The sequence below is a fragment of the Centropristis striata genome, chromosome 3 (assembly GCF_030273125.1).
Source record: "Centropristis striata isolate RG_2023a ecotype Rhode Island chromosome 3, C.striata_1.0, whole genome shotgun sequence".
Lineage (NCBI taxonomy): Eukaryota > Metazoa > Chordata > Actinopteri > Perciformes > Serranidae > Centropristis > Centropristis striata.
Genome location: NC_081519.1, coordinates 4,653,792 through 4,674,525, shown reverse-complemented (window position 1 = coordinate 4,674,525; position 20,734 = coordinate 4,653,792). Strand labels below are relative to the sequence as shown.

The following is a 20,734-nucleotide window of genomic DNA, read 5'->3' as shown; positions in this document are numbered from 1 at the left end:
TTTCACGTGTTAATGTGCCCCTCTGATTAAACACTGGGCCCTCCTTGGCCCCCACAGTAAAATTGGTCTAGAACCGCCACTGCCTACATGTCTAATTTATAAGGGGAGCATTTTTATGACTGTAGCAGCACATTTTGTACAACTCCCCCTGCTGTTAAAACTACATGACATCTCCACATCTCCTCCAGCTGCCCTACTCCATGCATAGTTTGTCTTTTATCCCTTTTATTTCCCTCTGTAGCCTTCCTGGAATGAGAGAAGATGCGGAGCAGATTTGTTCTGTGCTAAATTTCGGGGCGGAGGGATGCTAAGGTAGGTTCCCTCCCCCATGGGTGTGTCCACTGCCGGGAGACCTCAGTGTATCCACCTGCACAAGCCGCCTTCCTGCACTATACACTTGAGCGCCGCTGCGCATGGTAAACGCTTCTCTCCGCTCCTCTTTCTCCGGGAACAAACTCTTTGTTTTCTGACCTCCTTCAGTGGAAAATACAGAATCTGTTGATGCGATTTAGAGATCACTTCAAGTTAAGGCGGCCGCGTCAAGTTAATTTAAATCCAAGCTTTGTTTGGCTCTGGGGATAATCGTGCAGGATCTGCCGCGGATACACTGATACTCCTGCGTGCGGGCAGAGGAGCTCAAAGGATCTGGGGTGGATGGTTTTAAATGTTGACCAGCTTTATCACAATATTCACTGGACGGAACTAGAAGGTAGGGCATAATGCAAGTGCTGTTTTGATTCATGACAAGTCAGATTAATTATTTGTATTGAGACAGATGTGCCCATAAATCAGTGGGAAGCCACATTTGGTGGAGTCGAGCAAAAAGCAATGATGCATGCTGCATGTGCAAGATTAAAGCATATTTATCAACATGTGTTTTAAAAGTTCTGTGAAAATAATTCTCCCGTAAATGTTTGCAGTAGTTTTTTTTTTAAGCAACAGACTTCAATTCGGCATTATTTATGTTTATGTGCGTCTCCTTTGGCGCGTGGGAGGTAGTTTTAAATGAGCAAATACAAATACTGCAAGAGCAAAGAGCAGTTTGTGTGCGTGTGCATGTATATTTGGTGGACAAAGTTTTTGCTGCATGTGAAATATCTTCCTAATCTGCTGTTCACAGTGATTGATCGCCTGCAACTAGTCCTCAGTGCTACTTTTCCCAATTTTAAAATCTTCTTTTAAATGACACGTGGTTCATGTTCATGCCCTCATAACTCAAAGCCCAGTCACGCTTTATTTTGGTTAACGGTCTTCTTTGGAGTTGTGCCTTCAGGGGATCAGTGTGGAACTTGATCTTAAACCCTGACTGACAGTTTGACCTCTCAGACTCTGATCCACGTTTACGAGTGCCATGCATGGATAATTACAGCAAAACAACCCCGCTAAAATTGTTTTTATTGTCTCCAAACATGGCTCTGTCAGTTCATTGTATAAGCCTTTTTGTACACTGTGCACGCACGCCGATAACTTGGAGCGTCTTCAGATCCTTTTATGGGGATATTATTAACTTCAGCTCCCTTTGTGGCTTTCATTGTGTTGATGCGCTTTGTGATGTGAGCACTGTCAGCGCGCGCCAGGCTTACCCGTGCACTACATATGAAAGTCTGCTCTTATTGCACGATATTAATAAAAATACTCTTTTAGTTGCACGCTTTTTGTGTCCATATGCATGAAAAGTGAGGCTCGGCGGTGAGTGCAGAGGTGTGGTGGCTCCTTCTGCCTCTCCCAGCTGGAAGGGAGACTCCGTCCATTCACGCTGTTGCCCCCACAGCACACAGAAGCAGACACAGGCAGGAATAACTGTGGGCGGCTAGGAGACCACAGTGAGGGATTCATCAGAAAAAAACCTACTAGCAATGATGGAAAATCAATGCTGAGTTCCTTTTGCAGGTTTTATGGTTCAGGTTAAGTTACTTGATCTGTATTTCACAGCCTAATAGAATTATATGGTCAATATTTTAAAGGGACAGTTCACCCCGAATTCGAGCATAAATACATGTCCTCTTTAAAGTGGTGTTGTTTATCTGTCTGGATTGTTTTTTTTTGGTGTGAGCTGATGAGTGTTGGAGATCTTGAAAAGGTCTGATGATTATCTTGAGTTTCTGGAAAGAGACGCTGCTGTTGAGTTTTCAAATTTATTTTTAAGCACCATAAGCTTAGTGCTATATATTCTATTATAATCAATAGGCAGACTTCTCTATGGCTGATAACTCCAGCACTCTGCAACCCACACTAAAACAATCTAGACTGGTATAAAGCACTACAGGTGAGAGGAAAAATATGTATTTTTGGGTGATCTGTCCTTTTAAACATTTAGATTCCTCCATAAGAAATCCACCCAATAGCCACTGCACAGCTGTTATAGAGGGCTACATAACAGATACAGTTTTTAGCTTTGTGTGTCAGTGTACGACTCCAGTACCAAACTGACTTCACGATGTACACTGTGAAAAATGTTTGTAGAAATTACAGTAAAACACTGTCAAATAGCATCAGAAATGGGGCGTAAAATAAAAAAAAATGTATATTACCCTAGTAGACACTTAATTATCCGTAAATAAAGGAATAGAACAAAACTTAAACTGTAAAAATATTTGAAAAAAATATGTAAAATTAATGGATAAATACCATAATGTCAAAAAGACACAATTACCCCAAAAACAACAGGATTATTCAGTCTAAATAACAGTTTTTGCCGATATTTACATTAAAAGTGACAGTAGAAAACCCACTCACTGTATTTTTTACGGTGAAGTTCTGGCAACCGCAGCTGCCGGTATTTTACCGTAAATTAAACATATTTTTTTACAGTGTGTCTCAGTGGCGGAGAAGTGGTCGCTGCAGTTGGTTTGTGAGGTGGAAGTGCAGGCTTATTGTCTGACGGCCATCTCTCTCTGTCCCTCAGCTCCTGGACTCTCCTTCTGCTCTGTTAACAAACAGAGGGACAATGTTGTGGGACAAACTCTGTTGGCTACTGGCCCTGCTGGCCTTATCATCGGGGGCGCTGCCACTCTCCAACGAGCCCCTTTCTGCTCCCAGGATCTTCCTGTCCTTCAAAGGTAAGGCACTCAAAATACTTGCTCTGTGTGTGTGTGTGTGTGTGAGACCCAGTTTGTTTAGTTCTGTGTTTCTGTGAGGATGTGGTCATAAATGTAATGGTTGCTCCTGTCATCAGTCCTTTATTTCTGGTCTTGTTATGGGTAAACTATTGGCACTAGCTGAATTTAGGGCTTGGCAAGACTTGCGTGTATTCCCTAACTGCCTAACAGAGAGTTTGATTGTGTGTCTGTGTGAGAGAGGCGTGATGAGAGGGGACGAGGAGATGTGCTGCTGATTGTCCCGACTATTCAAGACCAGAGAATATGTCTTCATTTAATCGCCTGGCTGCCATCAGTCCCCCAAAACAGGCCTTTGTGCGACCTCGGCTCCCTTCTGAAATCAAGTCAGATTTAACACTTGGCTGGGCACACACTCGGGGCACAGATCCAGCATGTTATGAATGTTTGCCAGTGCCACATGAGACCCTGTGTGTGTCGAACTGTCCTGTTAAAATAGGTCTCAGCAGTGCAGTCTCCGGTGCTTTGTCATTCCAGCGCCGGCGTGGTCGTCGTGCCTATGTAAAGCTCTCGAGGTTTTATAGTACCTTTGCCTCTGAAGATGACTTTTATAAGCATCTGTCATGAGGTCACCACATTACAGATATCAGCTCAGTTTGAACGGTTGGGAACACTGAATGGAAACTGAAGGTTTCTCAAATCACTGCATTGAAGCCATTAGGGGTGTGCCATATCGTATCGTTCACGATAATATCGATATATTTTTTTTTATGGTTAAAAAAAATGCATATCATGATATTGGCAACATTCCTACTTCTTGATGTAGTGGCGTAAGGTTAATATTAGCTAACAATTAAAGTTGTTTTAATCACAAAAAGCTACTTACTTTCTGTCGCTAAACACATGCAGCTTTCAAAATAAGAGCACGGTGTGTTAACAGAATCCACCACAGAACTTACAAGAAGACTGTCAAAATAAGATGCCTTAAATAAAACATACAAGAACCTTTATTTCCCTTTACAAAATGTCATTAAAATATGCCCCCGAAACCCCTAAATGGTTATTTTTATTATTTGCTCATACTCAAGAGTCAAGAGTAATTTTTTTTGTATATGGCAACTGTTGAGATTTGCACTTCACACTCCTGTATTTATTTATACAGACAAAAAAAAATCATATTTTCTATATCTTTTTAAGTATTTCGTAATATCGTCAAGAATATCGTTATCGCAAAAATAGCCTGCAATATCGTGATATTCTTTTAGGGCCATATCGCCCAGCCCTAAAAGCCATCATTGCAAAATACATTTTTATGACCTCTGCAATCTCAAATTTCCGTGAAACTGACACGGATTTCGCTACAATGCAAGTTAATGACAGTCATATCCCGTGGCTATTCCAACATACAAAGTGATTATGTACATTCAGTAAGTGAATATTTAGAAAATAAAACATATTTCTCGCTACAAATGTGATCAAAATCCATTTTTATGCAGAAACTAAGTCAAAATATTGATTTTTCACTAAAAATGAGAGAACTGTCCGCCATGTTTTTTGTTCTGACCGCCGGGACCTTGAAAGTCACGTGACTTGGAACAAACCAACAGCCACGGGATATGACTGTCATTAACTTGCATTGTAGCGAAATCCGTGTCAGTTTCACGGAAATTTGAGCGATTCCGTGGCTATTCCACGGATTTTGAGTTATGCGAAATCCGTGGCTATTTCACGGATTTCTGTGAGACCATGTTGAAATAAGAATAACTTAAATCACCTATTTGCTATAATTTGTTTGCGTTACGTCATGTAATGGTAAGTTCCAAACTGATTAAACCTTTTAAACAGAAGCTGTTTGTAAATGAAGATTCCCTCAGTTTCTCCCTTGTGCTCCGATATTTGCTTACCTGTTTGTTTTCTCTCTCGCCATCCCTCGATCTCTTCTTCTCTATTTCTAATCGAGTTGGATTTCACCCTCTGCTGGTCTCACATTTACTTGGTAGAAGAGAGTTCATTTATTTTCTACTTCTTTTAATCGAGTTCCTTTTTGTTTTTAATTAGTTTTGGAGGTTACTTTATGCCTCACAGAGCAACTTCAGATAGCTGGAGACTAGAAATGCACCCTAAGCTGTGCATTCCCTAATTGTATTGGTTTTGCACCAGACTGCTGGGAATAGCTCCGTAATGTGCTTTTATTAATTTTTTTATGTGCCAGTGTTCTTAACCAAATCATTGGCTTTATGTTTTCATGATATCTGTCTACTGCTGGCATACAGAGTGCCTTCAGATAACATAATCCAAGCTAATTTTCAATAAGCTTTTCAATTTTGATGATAAAACAACACGAGGAGACGAGCTGCAGATGTAGGCTGCCAACTGTAGCAGCTAATTGAATCTTTTTCCCCCACTGTGTTGTTGTATTTGCTTCTTTCTTTGACCCAGCTTCACATGTTTATCCATAAAGGTTACTCCGTATCACTTCCCACTGATTATTTGCATTTTGTAGCGCCGGTAGAGAAGATGTTGCTGCTTTTGGCTGAAATCCAAAACTTTGAAACACGAGATCCAAACTTCAAATATTTGCCCTTTATCAAAGCAACAGACAACAGCTTATGTTCTGTACATACATATACACACATTTCTCTTAGGAAAATTGACAATATCTCGTATGGTATATAGAGTAAACAGTATTAGTTCTGCATTTCATCTGCTATGCTTGGATGTACATTCTAAATACACTGACATTTATTAATTGCTTCTTTTCAGCTCTGCGTGTATTAAACTGTTTGTACAGTTTTCCTAGAACTCATAAGCATAGCTAAAAGCAAAACAATTTTCATACATAAAAGCTTGAACAAATCAGATCACATGTGACATCACAGTGACTTAACAGGCTACTAATCTGAAGAAATTCCTGCACGTTGTTTTGGCTCTGACTTCATTACTGCAACTAGTAATATTTTTTCTGATATTTCTTTCTTTCCATTTTTATAATATGAATTGTTCAATCTCTTCCATGTATTAAATACAATACATTTATTCTTTTTTTATGTTTCTTTTTTATTTACTTATTTTTTTATTGTTTTTGATAGGGGAAATGCAATTGAGCATATTTCTAATCCAAAAACATGAAACTAATATCTTTTTAAATTTTTTTTTAATATTCTTTACATTACTAATTCCCAACTCTTGTACTGTCAGTGTAATTAAATACACATCTTTCAGTATCCTTAAACCAAAATACACTGAAAACATAAATACTATACTATATGTACTACATACTAGTGAACTATATGCACTTGTAGCTCATTCTTGTTCAGCCTTTTAGCTCCATGTCTGCAGGATCCCCAAATTAAAAACCAACATCAATCCACTGAGTACATTTTCACCACCAGATTTAACTTAAGGTTTACAGAGTAAACAGCCATGGGCAAGCTAAGCTCATAATTTTGTCTTTTGAGGTACCTAAAGTAGCTACTGAGTGTGTTTGTGTAAGCTGAGTTATTAACTGTGATAAGGGACCCAGGGAGCAAACAGAGGCTAAGACCAAAGGAATGTCCATTCAAAGCTCACAGGGATAGATCATCAACTCAGACTTCAAAAGAGCACACACACACACACACACACACACACACACACACCAGACTGCAATATATCTCTCAAACTAAACATTGTGTTTTCTGAACCACTAGAATCGAACAGAATGTTGTACATTAATTCAAAAGTGTAGTTAAGGTTATAAAAATAACTTAGTTTAATTGGATGATATGATGGTACATAAACAAAAGGTCAGACGGTTATGTAGGTGTATTCTCTCTCATAAAAGACTGAACAAGGCTGGCTTAGATCAGCTGCTGAGGACTCCTATATTTACTTTTAAACAAGGTCTATAATCACGTGCTATTTTAGTGCGTGGGGCTCTGCGAGGTTGTGACCCTTTAAACAGAAGCCGGTCACACCCGAGGTTAACTGCCCTCAAACTGTGGGAGAATGCCACCATATTAACAAGTAATAGCTTGTTACGCTAATCCTCGGGCCCATTTGAAAGTGTTTAACTTTGTTTTTGTTTCGGCCTCTTTAGTCCTGGTGGAACACCTGGGTGCAAGGTTAGCTCTGCATGGGAAGAAAGCCAGACGAAGCCGTCCTGGCATCCTGTAATTTCTCAGGGACAATCGTTAGGTTACTCCAGCCTCTGCACTTTCCTCTTTTCCAATCTTTTTGTCCCTCTTAATGCGTTGATGATTGTCCCGCTGGAACAAAGACTTCTCTATCGGCTCATCTCTCCTGTTTTCAGGGTTAAGATCAGAAATGGTGAGATGTCCTCCACCTCTTTTATTCTTTGAATAATTAGGAGCTGCTACTGAGTTTGAACTTTACTGCTTGTTCTCTACAACAATAGACCTCATCTTCCACAGATTATGTTCTATAGGCAGATTTATGTGTATATATAGTACATGAGAAAAGCCCTTTGTCTTCTTTAAGGTTATATCCATATGACGTCCTCGATGTAGGTGGTCTTCTGCTGTTGCTGTCCTTTTGACTTTGCTGGGAAAAAAGAAGGTATTTTAGTCATAATCATTCTTGTCTTGCCATGAGATATTAACACCATATTGTAAGAAGGATACCAAAGCAAACTTTATCATCTTGCGCCTCGGAATAGCCACGGAATCACTCACATTTCCGTGAAACTGACACGGATTTCGCTACAATGCAAGTTAATGACAGTCATATCCCGTGGCTATTCCATGGATATTTTTTCCTATTGGTTTGTTCCAAGTCACGTGACTTTTAAGGACCCGGCGGTCAGAAGTTCTCTCATTTTTAATTAAAAAAATCAATATTTCGACTTAGTTTCTGCATAAAAATGGATTTTGATCACATTTCTAGCGATAAACATATGTTTTATTTTCTAAATATTCACTCAGAGAATGTACATAATCACTTTGTATGTTGGAATAGCCATGGGATATGACTGTCATTAACTTGCATTGTAGCGAAATCCGTGTCAGTTTCACGGAAATTTGAGTGATTCCGTGGCTATTCCACGGATTTTGAGTTAAGCAAATCTGTGGCTATTTCACAGATTCCTGTGAGACCAGGTTGAATTGTGACACTGGAGACAAAGCAAAGTGCCTCAGCAATGCATCAATGAATCAAGTCCCAGCAATCAATGAGCTGCTGAAAGCTTATCTATCCACAGCTCACCTGTCTGCTAGCACATGACCCCCGGCTACCCCGGAGGGATCTTTAGCCTGGCCAGCGAAGTCCAAACAAACCAGACGGACAAGGTGCACAATCCCACAAAAGAACACAAAGTCAGCCCAAGTCATTTAGACACATCTTCGAGCTGCTTGTCTTGTTCAAACAAAGGTCAGCAGGCTGTTTGTTAGCAGCTCCTGTGATTGGCTGATCGTTTGGGAGATACCAGAAACTCTGAATCTAGCCATCAGATCACATTACACATCACAGTGCATTATATTACAAGCCTAACTGCGGCTTTAACGCAATAGATGTTCACTACCATGTGCAATATAACTTCTTATGTGCAATTATTTTTAGTTACTACGAGGACTCTTATATTTATATTCATAATGACTTATCTGATTATCTAGTGTTATGTTATTCTTATTTTACTGTATTTCATTCTTTTTTTGGAGCAACCTGGCACAAGATTTCCTAGAATTCATAGTCTTTATTTTTTTGGTGAGTAAGAAAAAAAGGGGATTTTTTTTCTGGGTTTATTTAGTCAGCTGCCAGAACAAAACCCACTAGAGTAGATTACCTTTTTATAAATTAAATTCACATAAATCCACAAAATAAGAAGGATCCTTCATCATGTTGCAGACAATTGACTTTGTCCATTTATAAACTTGGAAACTGAACTCAAATAGTTCACATTATTAAAGTTTTTTTAATGAAATAGTCACATTGTGCAGTATTGCCTTGGTCAGGGAGGTTCTTTCCTCTCAACAGAGAGACAAAATTTTTACCTGAAGGCTTTTGGGTGCTGAGGGGTCCTTAGTTTAGCAAAGAGTGGGTGGGGTCACATGTTAAGTCTGTAACAGCTGATAGTGGGGCGAAAACAATATCCATACAATGTAAGACTTCCCACACTTTCTTCTTGCCCCTCATTCTGAGGTCTCTGACCATCCACAGCATCCAGAAGCTGTTTGTGGACGTGTTTGCATCCAGAATCAACATGGTCTCACAGAAATCCGGGAAATAGCCACGGATTTCGCTTAACTCAAAATCCGTGGAATAGCCACGGAATCGCTCAAATTTCCGTGAAACTGACACGGATTTGGCTACAATGCAAGTTAATGACAGTCATATCCCGTGGCTATTGGTTTGTTCCAAGTCACGTGACTTTCAAGGTCCCGGCGGTCAGAACAAAAAACATGGCGGACAGTTCTCTCATTTTTAGTGAAAAGTCAATATTTTGACTTAGTTTCTGCATAAAAATGGATTTTGATCACATTTCTAGCGAGAAATATATGTTTTATTTTCTAAATATTCACTCAGTGAATGTACATAATCACTTTGTATGTTGGAATAGCCACGGGATATGACTGTCATTAACTTGCATTGTAGCCAAATCCGTGTCAGTTTCACGGAAATTTGAGCGATTCCGTGGCTATTCCACAGATTTTGAGTTAAGCGAAATCCGTGGCTATTTCACGGATTTCTGTGAGACCATGTATCCAGAATATGAACATGCTGTCATGTCTCTGAAGCACAAGACTGCAAAACAGATCTGTTGATGGTTCCAGTATTGGATAAGGAACCGTCTAATCAACAGAGATGTTAAACATAATTAGACAGTGAGACATCCTCGGCAGATTGCCTGAATGTAATATTTCATTTATGAGTAATAAACAGTGATAATAATAATCATCTACAGTGTGAAGTGTTAATGTTATTATGCAGAGTGTAGAGGTGGTCAACGTGGCCGGACTCGGAGACAGATTGTCTGTGGGCTGATTTTACACCTAATAATATAATTTTTTGTCTGAATTGTTTATTGTACATTTTCCTACCGGATATTTGGAGATAAAAGGTGATAACAACAAGCAATGTTGGGTTCATGAACGAAAATAAGTTGCATGTTTAGGAAATATGAAAACGTCCAGACAGAGACCAGCAGCACAACTGGTTTGCTTGTTTTTCCACAAAAGCAAATAAGCTCTCTGCACTGGCCAAAGTCCATTGTGAACCACTTGAACCACTCACATACAGCCTTATCTTCTTCACATCCTCCAGCTACCAGATGTATGTGTTGACTTCTTTCCCAGCAGATAATGATCATTGGTACATAGGGGCAGCAGGTTTGTCACAGCCCTTTACTGTCCCTGTCCTGCATGCATTCAAATTCTCAGAAATTATGGATGTGAGAACGCAGCCTGTCTGCCGTCCTTTGGTCACGCTGCTGCTCGTTGGTACATCCAGTACTTGGATGCAGTCTGTTCTCTTGGTATGCATCACACACGCAACATTATACCTGTTGGCAAAGTAGTCCAAAGCTGCCTCCCGTTCCCTATTATCTCCATTAGAGAATGTCAGGGCACTGCAAAATGTTTCCACAGAGTAATGTGTGGCGGCTGTGGCACGCAACCCCGCAGCAATTATTACAATACTTTGCTACTTTGTCTCCAGAGATGCTGCTGCTGCTGCTGCTGGTGGTGGTGGTGGTGGTGGTGGTGGTGGTGGTGGAGAAGAGGAGGGGGGGTGGTGCATCCCAGCAACCTCTGCTCTGCAGGATACATGCTGTCAAAGTATGATTATTCAGGAGAGAAAAACAGAAGGCGACAGCTCTAGTGCTAAATATAGTGTCCCTTCCTGTCTGTTTCTTTCTCTTTTTATCTCCCTCTCCTCCTCTGCCTCGTCCTCCTCCTCCTCCTCTTCTGCCTTTACTCTACACTCACACCCTCTCTATTTGCTTGCTGATAAGAGAGTGGCAGTGTAGCGGTGAGGGAGGAGAGCACCCAGTATGCCGCCCACAGCAAGAGCGCACTGTTTTAGTACGCTCAAAAGGCGGAAAAGGAGAGGAAGGGGGGTCTCTGAAGTACCCAGACTTTCCTTGAGAGGAAGGCTCAAAGGTGAGGGGGCAGGGGTATGTATAAGGGAGGAGTGGGTGGATATATGCACAGCAAGCGTGCACAGCAAGCGTGCAAAGTGCAGCGTTAACTTACAGTAGATTGTAGGCTTGAATAAAAAATAATGTGTCTCCATTGTATCATCAATGAATGACTGAATGTCACCCCACCCTTTTTTAATGGTGTCACAAAGAGAAATACACATACAAATCATTCCTTCCAGTGAAAAGCTCCAGATTGAAAACAGTTTGCTGCAATTTGAATATTTCTCCCTAGCTGGCAAGCAGAGCCCATGTCTAAGCACTTATTAATGCTGGAATCTCCCCCCGTGGTGATAAAAATGCACAACATCCAAATGAAACCGTAATCACTCTGCTATTTATTATTCCAGTCTTTAGCTATTAGGCATTTTAATCATAGATTTAATTATTTGTATCGGAGACGAGCAGATGCACTTATCCAGCCTCTTCAGAAAACGAGCTTGTTTTCCTTCAGTGATGTGTCGGAGCTCCAGACAAACGTGCAAGTGCATCACCTGTTCATATTTATTGATTAAGGTTTGACAACAGTGTCGAAGTTTAGTCCAGGAGAGTGCAGTGAAGAGGATGACCTGCGGTAATCCTTAAGGATGTGAATCAAGAACTGCTTCCAGTTGGTCCGAAATTGTCTGATCCATCAGAATCATACGCTGCAGAGCTGATCAGTTTGTTTGATCAATGCATGCATGTTTCTCTAAATGCCGTGCATGCAAAACTTTGATATGAAACTTGTGCATCTGCATGGCTGTAAACTTGCAACAAGAAGGAGTCATGGTGGAGAGGAAGCCTGGTTTCCTTCACACACTGTAGGTCTACTTTGTCTCTACACTCAAGGCCTATTATTGTCTCACACAGAGAGTTGATCAGGAATCAATAGGGAAATCAATAAAGAATCGGACCAATTAAGCAGAATTGATAAAGGCACTGATATCAATAAAATGTTACCAATTCCATCCCTAGTATACCCTAACTACAATAAATGTGCATATTTAATCAATTTTCTTTTAAAACACCCTCAATGTTCAACAAGAAACATATAAGTCTCCTCCTAGCCAATGTTACAATACTACTACTAATACTACTGGGCAGTTTGTGGCCTAGAGGTTAGGAGGGTCAATGGTTTGAATCCCAGGACTGACATGTGAAGGACTGAAGTGCCCTTGAGCAAGGAACCTAACCACACTGCAGTAATAGCAGTAATATGCATGGTGTGTTCACTTCACTTGTGTGTAAAAATAAAGGTTTCCTTAAATGCAGAGGTTGAATTTCCCCATTGTGGGATTAATAAAGTAATACATGTTAATCTTTGAGGTTTATCATATGGTTGTTGGTTTAAATTCAGGATTCATGATGTTTTCTTTGTCAGGCAAATGAGTCTGAAAACTACAGTACCCATGAGTATCAGTCTGAATGGCTACAGAAAAGAAAACTTTCTCATCTTTAGTACTATTAGAACAGGGGTGGTCAACCTGTGGCTCCAGAGCCTCATGTGGCTCCCAGTGGCTGAGACAAAAAAAATACATATATATTTTTACACAAAAAATTTAATTGAGCAATGGTGTAGACCAAAAACTATTTGTATTCTTCAATTGTAAAAAAAAAAAAAAAGTATATTAATCTTAAATATTTAAAAAGTTTTGACATTTAAGTCAACTAAAATGTGCTTCATAGCTTACGACGCCTTAACCTTTAAGTTTTGCCAACTTTGAGTTTAGTTTTGAGTTCCCCCAGATCGACTAGTTTTCAAAATCGTATTAATAAATGCACAATTTGACTATTAATAATGTTGGTAGGCTAATTTAGACTTATTAGGCTGTTTAATTTTCTAAATTTTTGCTCAATATAAGGTTCGCGATTTTCTCTTTTTCTTGGCCAACAGTGGCTCTTTAGTTAGTAAAGGTTGCCCACCCCTGTATTAGAAAGTTTAAAATCCATGCCAGCCTTGGAAGTGCACCAACAAACCCAATGCTTCCTTACGTATATTAACACTTCGTATGATATCTCACAAAACAGCGGCCCCTCCTGGCTCATGATTACACTATCAGAGTTATATACGGTTTATAGTGCATTCATTTTTGTAGGTACAAGTACGAACAGTTGACAAGAACAGCTTGAACTAGCCATAGTCATCTAAAGACGTCTATGCAAAAAAAAGATGAAAACTTTAAATGACTCCTTCCACTTTACACCTCTTTAGCTTTTATGGTTTTCCAGGAGTTTAATTTTGAAAACATTCTGTCATATTTGTTTTTGTCAGAGATCTTCTACATGTAAATGATAGTTTTCTGCTGGTACATTAAGGGATGTGTTGGCAGCTCGGCTCGATAAATAGCCCTTCCACTTCTCTGTCTGATGTGTAAAAGGGGGCAAGGCTCAGCAGGGGGGAAGACACTGTGATGGATGTGTGTGTAGGTGAGTGTGTGTGACAGACATTTCATCCTGGTGTGTGTTTGTGTCTCTTGGTTTCCTGCTGCAGCCAGTTATTTAGATCGAAATGTGGCAGACAGGATAAAAATAGGCGTAAGTCACAGTGGTACATCAGACTGATGACATCTCTGTCTCCTGTTCGTGGAACTCGATTGGCTCGTTGAGTTAAAGTGGTTCGAGTAGTCTTTGTAATTGTTTTATGAGCACTTTATATATCGCCTGTTATTCTAAAGGTGTGATTTTAATTATAATTAGAGGCAGATTATTCTGCAGGCTGAGATCAACCTCATCACCTGCAGGAGAAGAGCAGGTGGGGGGGGGTCGGCGACAGTTGTTATGGTTCGAGTTAGAGAGCGAGTAATGGCTTTTACAAGAGGCGCTTGGCTTAAGATTCAAAGTGACAGAGAGGAATGGGAGAGAGTCTTTTAATATTCATGTCAAGTCCATGTGGTTATTTCTGCATTGTCTGTGTGCATGCGTGCGCTCACATGCTTGCAGAGCTTCTGTTAAGAGCTATATATGACACTGCTTTGGTTCGGTTGCCATAGCAGCGTCTACCTGTCACTCCTCACAAACTGAATCGGGTTCAAAATGATCCTCTCCGCAGACGAGAGGCGGTGTGCAATCACAGCATTGTGCTTATTTCCCCTGATGTCTGCTCTCCTGGAGTAAAGGAAAAGACAAACGAGGAAATAAATTCACTAAAACCAAAGACTTTTATAAGGCAGCCGCGATGGTGGTTGTGGTGGTGGTGGTCTTGTGAAAGTGTCGGGGACAGTTGGAGAGTCCAGTGAGTGAATAAGTGAATGATTGGTTTGTGTGTGTGTGTGTGTGTGTGTGTGTGTGTGTGTGTGTGTGTGTGTGTGTGTGTGTGTGTGTGTGTGTGTGTGTGTGTGTGTGTGTGTGTGTGTGTGTGTGTGTGTGTGTGTGTGTGTGTGTGTGTGTGTGTGTGTGTGTGTGTGTGTGTGTGTGTGTGTGTGTGTGTGTGTGTGTGTGTGTGTGTGTGTGTGTGTGTGTGTGTGTGTGTGTGTGTGTGTGTGTGTGTGTGTGTGTGTGTGTGTGTGTGTGCGCTCTCCAGATGTGGCCGAGGTGTGGGAGTCCTCTGGGGAGGGGGCTGAAATTCTGGAGGCAGCAGGTCAAGGGCACCACTCCACTTGTTTACTCAGACAGCTATCATTCATTATCATTTGTCTGTCAGTGTTGGGATCTTGTTACTGCGCTGCCATTGACCCCGTTCACATGGTGGCCACTGTGAACACTCGGGGTGGGAAAACTACTCGGGACAAACAGTCATAAATAGCTACATGTTTAGAGAGTCAATGCCCAGTGTTATTTTGAACCATATGAGGAAATCATATTAACTTGCTTATAAAATATTAAGGTAAAAAGTAGAATGTATTGGGAATTAAATTGCATTATTTAAGTGCTACAGTGTACTAGGGCTGCAACTAATGATTTATTTTTATTATTTCAAATATCTTTATTGTGAAGCATTATTCACAGAAGTATCTGAACAAGGTGATGTTTGCTGTTTTTCTCAGTACACATAAAATATCAAGACATTCAAACATGACAAAATCATATGATTGAGCAAATAGAAACACAGTAAGGCCATTAACAAATAATTTTTTTTTAAATAACAATGTCAAACAACAGAATTGAGAAATAATAAAATAAGTAAATAATAATAATGTATGAATATCATACCATCACCTATAGTATTTCAACCTATTTGACAAAAATACTCCCAAAATCCCACCTCCTATTGATTATTTTCATTATCAATTTATCTGACAATTATTTTCTTGATTAATTGATTAATCATTCGGTCAATAAAATAGTCTAAATGTCCATTCCAGTTTGTAAATGTCTTGTTTTGTCAGTCTAACACCCAGAGATATAAAGTTTAATACGATTTAAAACAGTGAAAAGCAGAACATCCTCATATTTCAAAGGTTGAAAACTGCATTTACTACCATTTTGCATGCAGTATAACTTTTAATTGGTTATCCACAGTCTACACATTCCTCCACAAAGTCCCATAAAAATCTGGCAGCTACTCAGTAGTTCTCCACTAATCCTGCTGACAAACAGACAAACACACCAACAAACAAAGTGAAATGAGAACATAACCTCTTCGGTGGAGGTAATAAAAATCAGAAAACAACTACAAAGACAGTCAAGTGCAAGTCATTTTAGATATCTCTTTAACGAACAGATAATTGAAATGATTAATCAACATTTTATAGACTAACTAATGAATTGATTAGTTTAAGAAATAATCAACAGATAAAGCAATAATGGAATGAGTCATTAGTTGCATCTCTGCTGGACACACTGCAAAAAAGCCAACTTGTATTTTTTGGCCTAAAACAGTGATTTAAGTTGGTAAAACTTGGAAATATAAATTATTGACATTTAGGGCAATAATGTAAGTTAGCACAACAAAGGAAGCCAGTTGTCTGCTCAAAAACAAGTTTGTGAGTTGTTGTTACTTATATCTTTAAGTTGGGGTTCAAAACAAGGGACATAGTTCTGCTAACTCTTATTTCTTTGTTGTGAAATTCGGTCATTAGCGAAAGCTAGCGGCTAACTGATGCTAGCGGCGCTGCTTGTTACAGCTACAAGAGTAGCCATTAGCGTATCAATGCTAACTCAAAACTGTGGTCACAACATTAGCTGACCAGCGGCGTTACAATCGTGCCAGAGAAATTCAGAGTTGAGCAAACTCAAAAACATTTAGTTAAATTGTCCAACTTAAAATTTTATCGAAGTTTGTTGCCTTGAAATTTTGAGTTCACCCAACTTTTCTTTTTTTGCAGTGCAGGGATTAACTGTAGTAGGTAGAGAGCTCACATTGTAGGAGGAGACAACTGTGTGAGCATCCTATCAGTGATAACAGGTGTGTCTGACACACTTACATTAGAAGAATAAGGCTGCAGGAGGGTTATCTGTGCAGCTTTTGTTGGCATCACGTGTCTGAAGGGAATTTCGGCAGCCCCATCAGATTAATGTTATCTGAATTGGACATGAGTGACTACAGATTTGTCCTCCTCCCTGTAGACACGGACTGACATGTTGAACTGGAGGAGCTCCTCTCGTTCCCGCTCAGACATCATCCAGCAGGAAGAGGAGGATGTGCAGGAGACAGAAAGACATAGAGAGTCAGATAAGGAAGTCAAAGTGAGGACTGTCAGAGAGATAGGGTGAGTGGAGGGAAATGTGAAGGGAGCACCAGAGCAGCCTGAGACGGGGCTCTCTGTGAGTGCTAATGGACTGCAGGGCATCAGTGTCAGGTTTGCTATCCAAGCCAGACCGTGAATAGATGGAGGGATTTGAGAATGAGAAGGAGGAGAGGAGTGTGGGTGCACAAAGGCATACTCTGGACAATGTGTGTCTGCTTCCCATTAGCGGTGCATGAGTGTCAGTGGAGATGGTTTACCTCAGCTGGTTGCTGCAGCGGACCGCTCCGCTCCGTGCCAATGCCCCAGCTATAACCTTGCACTGCAAGGTTCGATGGTGGGGTCAAAGAAAAGTGCTGACTTTATTCACACTTGCATGTTGTCACACAGATTGTCTTAGAAGAAGTGTTTTTGGCACATGGGAACATTTGGACTGAAGCCCAAAGCTCCTTTCTGACCCACACATCTATTCATCAACATTACAAAATGATGTGAAGCCAAAGTACAAATATTTCTTTCTGCAGAGTGTGTATGAGATCAAAGTAGGTAGTTCTGTGCCAGTTTGGCAAAGTTTTATGGGAAGTGCTTCCTTCCCTAAATGAAAGGTCAAAGTAGGCAAAAACCTCAAACACCCACACCCTCATGAATTTTTCAGGTGTGGGAGATCCAGACTAATAGTCCATCAAGCCTCCGTGTGTGAAGAGTATATGTTGGATGAAGACCAAGTAGCTGTCTATGTGATTATGGGAGAAATTAGGCCTGTGGTTGAGCCTGACCATGATCCTGTGGGAGGCTGCAGTAGTTGTGTCTCACTATTGGATTTAAAAAGCCGGAACATTCCTCTTCCTCCTCCTGCTTCTGTCAGAGCCGTTATTCATCTTCTAGCTTCAGTTCTCTCCTGCTTTCATACTATACACTGTACATATATTCTCTCTGCAGCACTGCTGGACTGAGGGGAAGGACGGCGAGAATTCCATGTTTGAAAAGAAATGGTACTATGGATCCCCCTATAGCAGAGAAAACATGATAACGTGCTCTCGAGTCTAGGGTGCCCTTCCAGTGGGAAAAACATGATGATCCGCCTACTACGGTGCCCTTGAATGGAGAAAACATGATAAAGTGCCAACCTAGGTATACTTCAAGTTGAGAAAACATGATGAAAACATCTTTGTGAAGCCCTTAAATGGAGGAAACATGATGAACAGCACTCTAGGGTGCCCATACAGTAGAGAAAATGTAATGAAGTGGGTCATAAAATGGAGAAAAAGTGATGGAGTGCACTTTAGGATGCCTTGCAGTGGAGGAAACGGCCTTCTTGGGTGCCCTTGAATGGAGAAAACATGATAAAGTGCCAACCTAGGTATACTGCAAGTTTAGAAAACATGATGAAAACATCTTTTTGAAGCCCTTAAATGGAGGAAACATGATGAACAGCACTCTAGGGTGCCCTTACAGTAGAGAAAATGTAATGAAGTGGGTCATAAAATGGAGAAAAAAGTGATGGAATGCACTTTAGGATGCCTTGCAGTGGAGGAAACGGCCTTCTTGGGTGCCCTTAAATGGAGAAAATATGATGAAGTGGTCCTTAAAGTTAAAAAAAGCCATACAGGGCTGTACAGGCTGGTCAACGTGCTTAACCCATTGAAGCCTGGAAAGCGGATACGTCGTTTTGTAGTATTTGTATAAGCTCTCGAATACTTTTTGAATTTCATTTCTATCTACTACAGAGGCTGAAAAATATATTATCTAGTAGAAGCGTTGACACTTCTGTTGAATTTCCAGAAAAACTTCAGATTTTAGGGGCTTATTTTAAAATCGCCAAGAGGTTTTACAGGCGTTTTAGGCGTCAATGGGTTAAACAACGTTCTACGCACTGTTGCCCCACTGCATGCCTTTTTCATTTTTTTCGCCTCTGCCCCTCTGACAGCCTGAGTCCACCACTGCTCTGCACGATGCATAATTGGTGAAAACTGAGCACTCAGTCAGATGCTAACATCATTACAAAGCCCACCTTCAAGGTTTGAGATGTAAATGCTTGGTAAATAGCAATGCCTCCCTTGTCAGATTGATCTTGCTTCAATCAGATTTGTATTCCCCGTGTTCCATTAGCCGCTGTGGCTTCGGGCAAGTAATGCGTGAGTTTGAAGGTCAGCCCTCTGAGTGAGATCAGCCCTGTGTGGGCGAAAACCCCCTGAACCCATCCCGTCCTGGACGAACAACAGAGGAGAGCCGAACGGAGGAGGAGGAGGAGGAGGAAGGGCAGAATGTGGTGCAACATGAGGTTTCCAGGCCTTGTTTTCTGGGTTCATGCACTGATGGGCTTCCTGATAATGTGCTGATTGTGGAGGGGAGGAGATGGCCTCTCATCCCTGATCATTGTGGCGGTTGCATTGACGTGATGCCAAGATTTTTTTTTTTTTCCATGCCTGCCCCGTTCACGCCCCTTTGCCTCCACGCTTTGTTAGTCAGCCCTGTTCTCAGGAACCCTCTCTAGGTGTCCCTAATGGTATGTTGGCAGTGTTGTCCATGGTATCTGTGCCATATGTGTGGGTTTGTGTGACGGCATACATATGTATGAATGAGAAACAGGAGCAAGGGCCTCCTATGTTGCTGTTGTTATTGTTGTTGTTGGTGTCGACGCCTCACTCATCCCCGTGAATGGACTGCTTGGTCTCAATAGAAGAGGGGCGGTTGTGTGGGCTGGGTCCATCATTCATTTACTTCATTCATGTCCCCGGGGGAAGCGGAGGGGGAGTGGCATACAACACTGGCACGGCATTAACGCTCAAAGCGTCCCAGTCCGTCCTCTTCCTCCCTCTCTCTTCTGTCTCTCATCGTTCTCCTCTCTCACTTCTCCTCCTCTTGGCACGAATGCTGGAACAGTCATCACTCAAAGCTTGGATGTGATCCTGGGCTTTCATGTTCTGTAGGATTTCATGTTAGATGAATTGATGTGCGCCTCTGGACCATGTGCTACAATGATGGAAGAGCACAGACAGCCCCTCCAGAGAGCTTATAGGAAGCAGCACCTCCTGGCACAAACACAGACACACTAACTTTTTTCTCCACGCCTGACAGATCGACTTTTAATGTGGTCGACTCAGCTGAGAATCACACAGAGGAAACAAAAAAACGTCTTCTGACATTGGGAAGATCTCCAACCTAGATGATGTTTTGTTCAAGTGTAATCGCATTTACAGAGTATAAAAAGCTTGGAATTCATTAGTCTGTGGCTTTTGATTACGCCGATGTCACTTGCATAAAGAATCGGTGCACAGCGTGAAATGTACCTTTTCACCAGCGTGGCCAGATTACACTGTCCTATTAAACCAGCTATGCATGATTAATTAGTCACAAACCATTGCGATGCATTTTGAGCAAATTAGACCATAAAAACAACAGGAACTACACCACACTGCGTGCTGTGGTTTGTAACAGCATTTTTCTGTCTCATTAAAAGCCGTATTGTGTTTGTTGTTGCAAAGATATTTTTATTTCCAGTGTGTACAGTGATGCATGCTCAACTTTTGCAGCCTAGCATTAGCTTTTTAAAAAGGTACCATGATAGTGGATTTCTGCCAATAACTGATGTCTGTATTTTCCAACACAGTTTGGATGATTGCAGATGCTGTTATTGATATATGCACATATCTTTTTCCATCTAATTGCAGAGAACGTCAAGTCTCTCCTGTTGTGGAATTAACATATTGTTATATCCCTACTATTATCGTAATGGCCCACTGGCAGACACAGACAAAAACTGCTTTTCAAAACGGAAACATTCACAAACTTCAACTTAGGTTGCATGTCTGTTAGGTTACTGACGCTGAGCAATCATTGCAAATAGCAACTTTGTGTTCAGTTTCAGACACTTTAAAAACCTCCACTTTGCAGACACATTTGTTGCACCCACCCAACATATCGGCAGAAATGTTTAGCCT

The 20,734-nt window shown here is 40.9% G+C and overlaps 1 protein-coding gene across 1 annotated transcript in view; it reads left to right on the top strand.

Annotated features, from left to right (window-relative positions):
• Positions 1–242: 242 nt before the first annotated feature.
• The window catches only part of LOC131968384 (semaphorin-3F-like), an 80,789-nt gene continuing 60,297 nt past the window's right edge, over positions 243–20,734 (top strand). The window contains exons 1-2 of the mRNA XM_059329221.1: positions 243–709; positions 2,906–3,059. Of these exons, the coding sequence (XP_059185204.1) occupies positions 2,948–3,059 (112 nt within the window). The 5' untranslated portion in view covers positions 243–709; positions 2,906–2,947. The remainder of the gene's footprint in view (positions 710–2,905; positions 3,060–20,734) is intronic.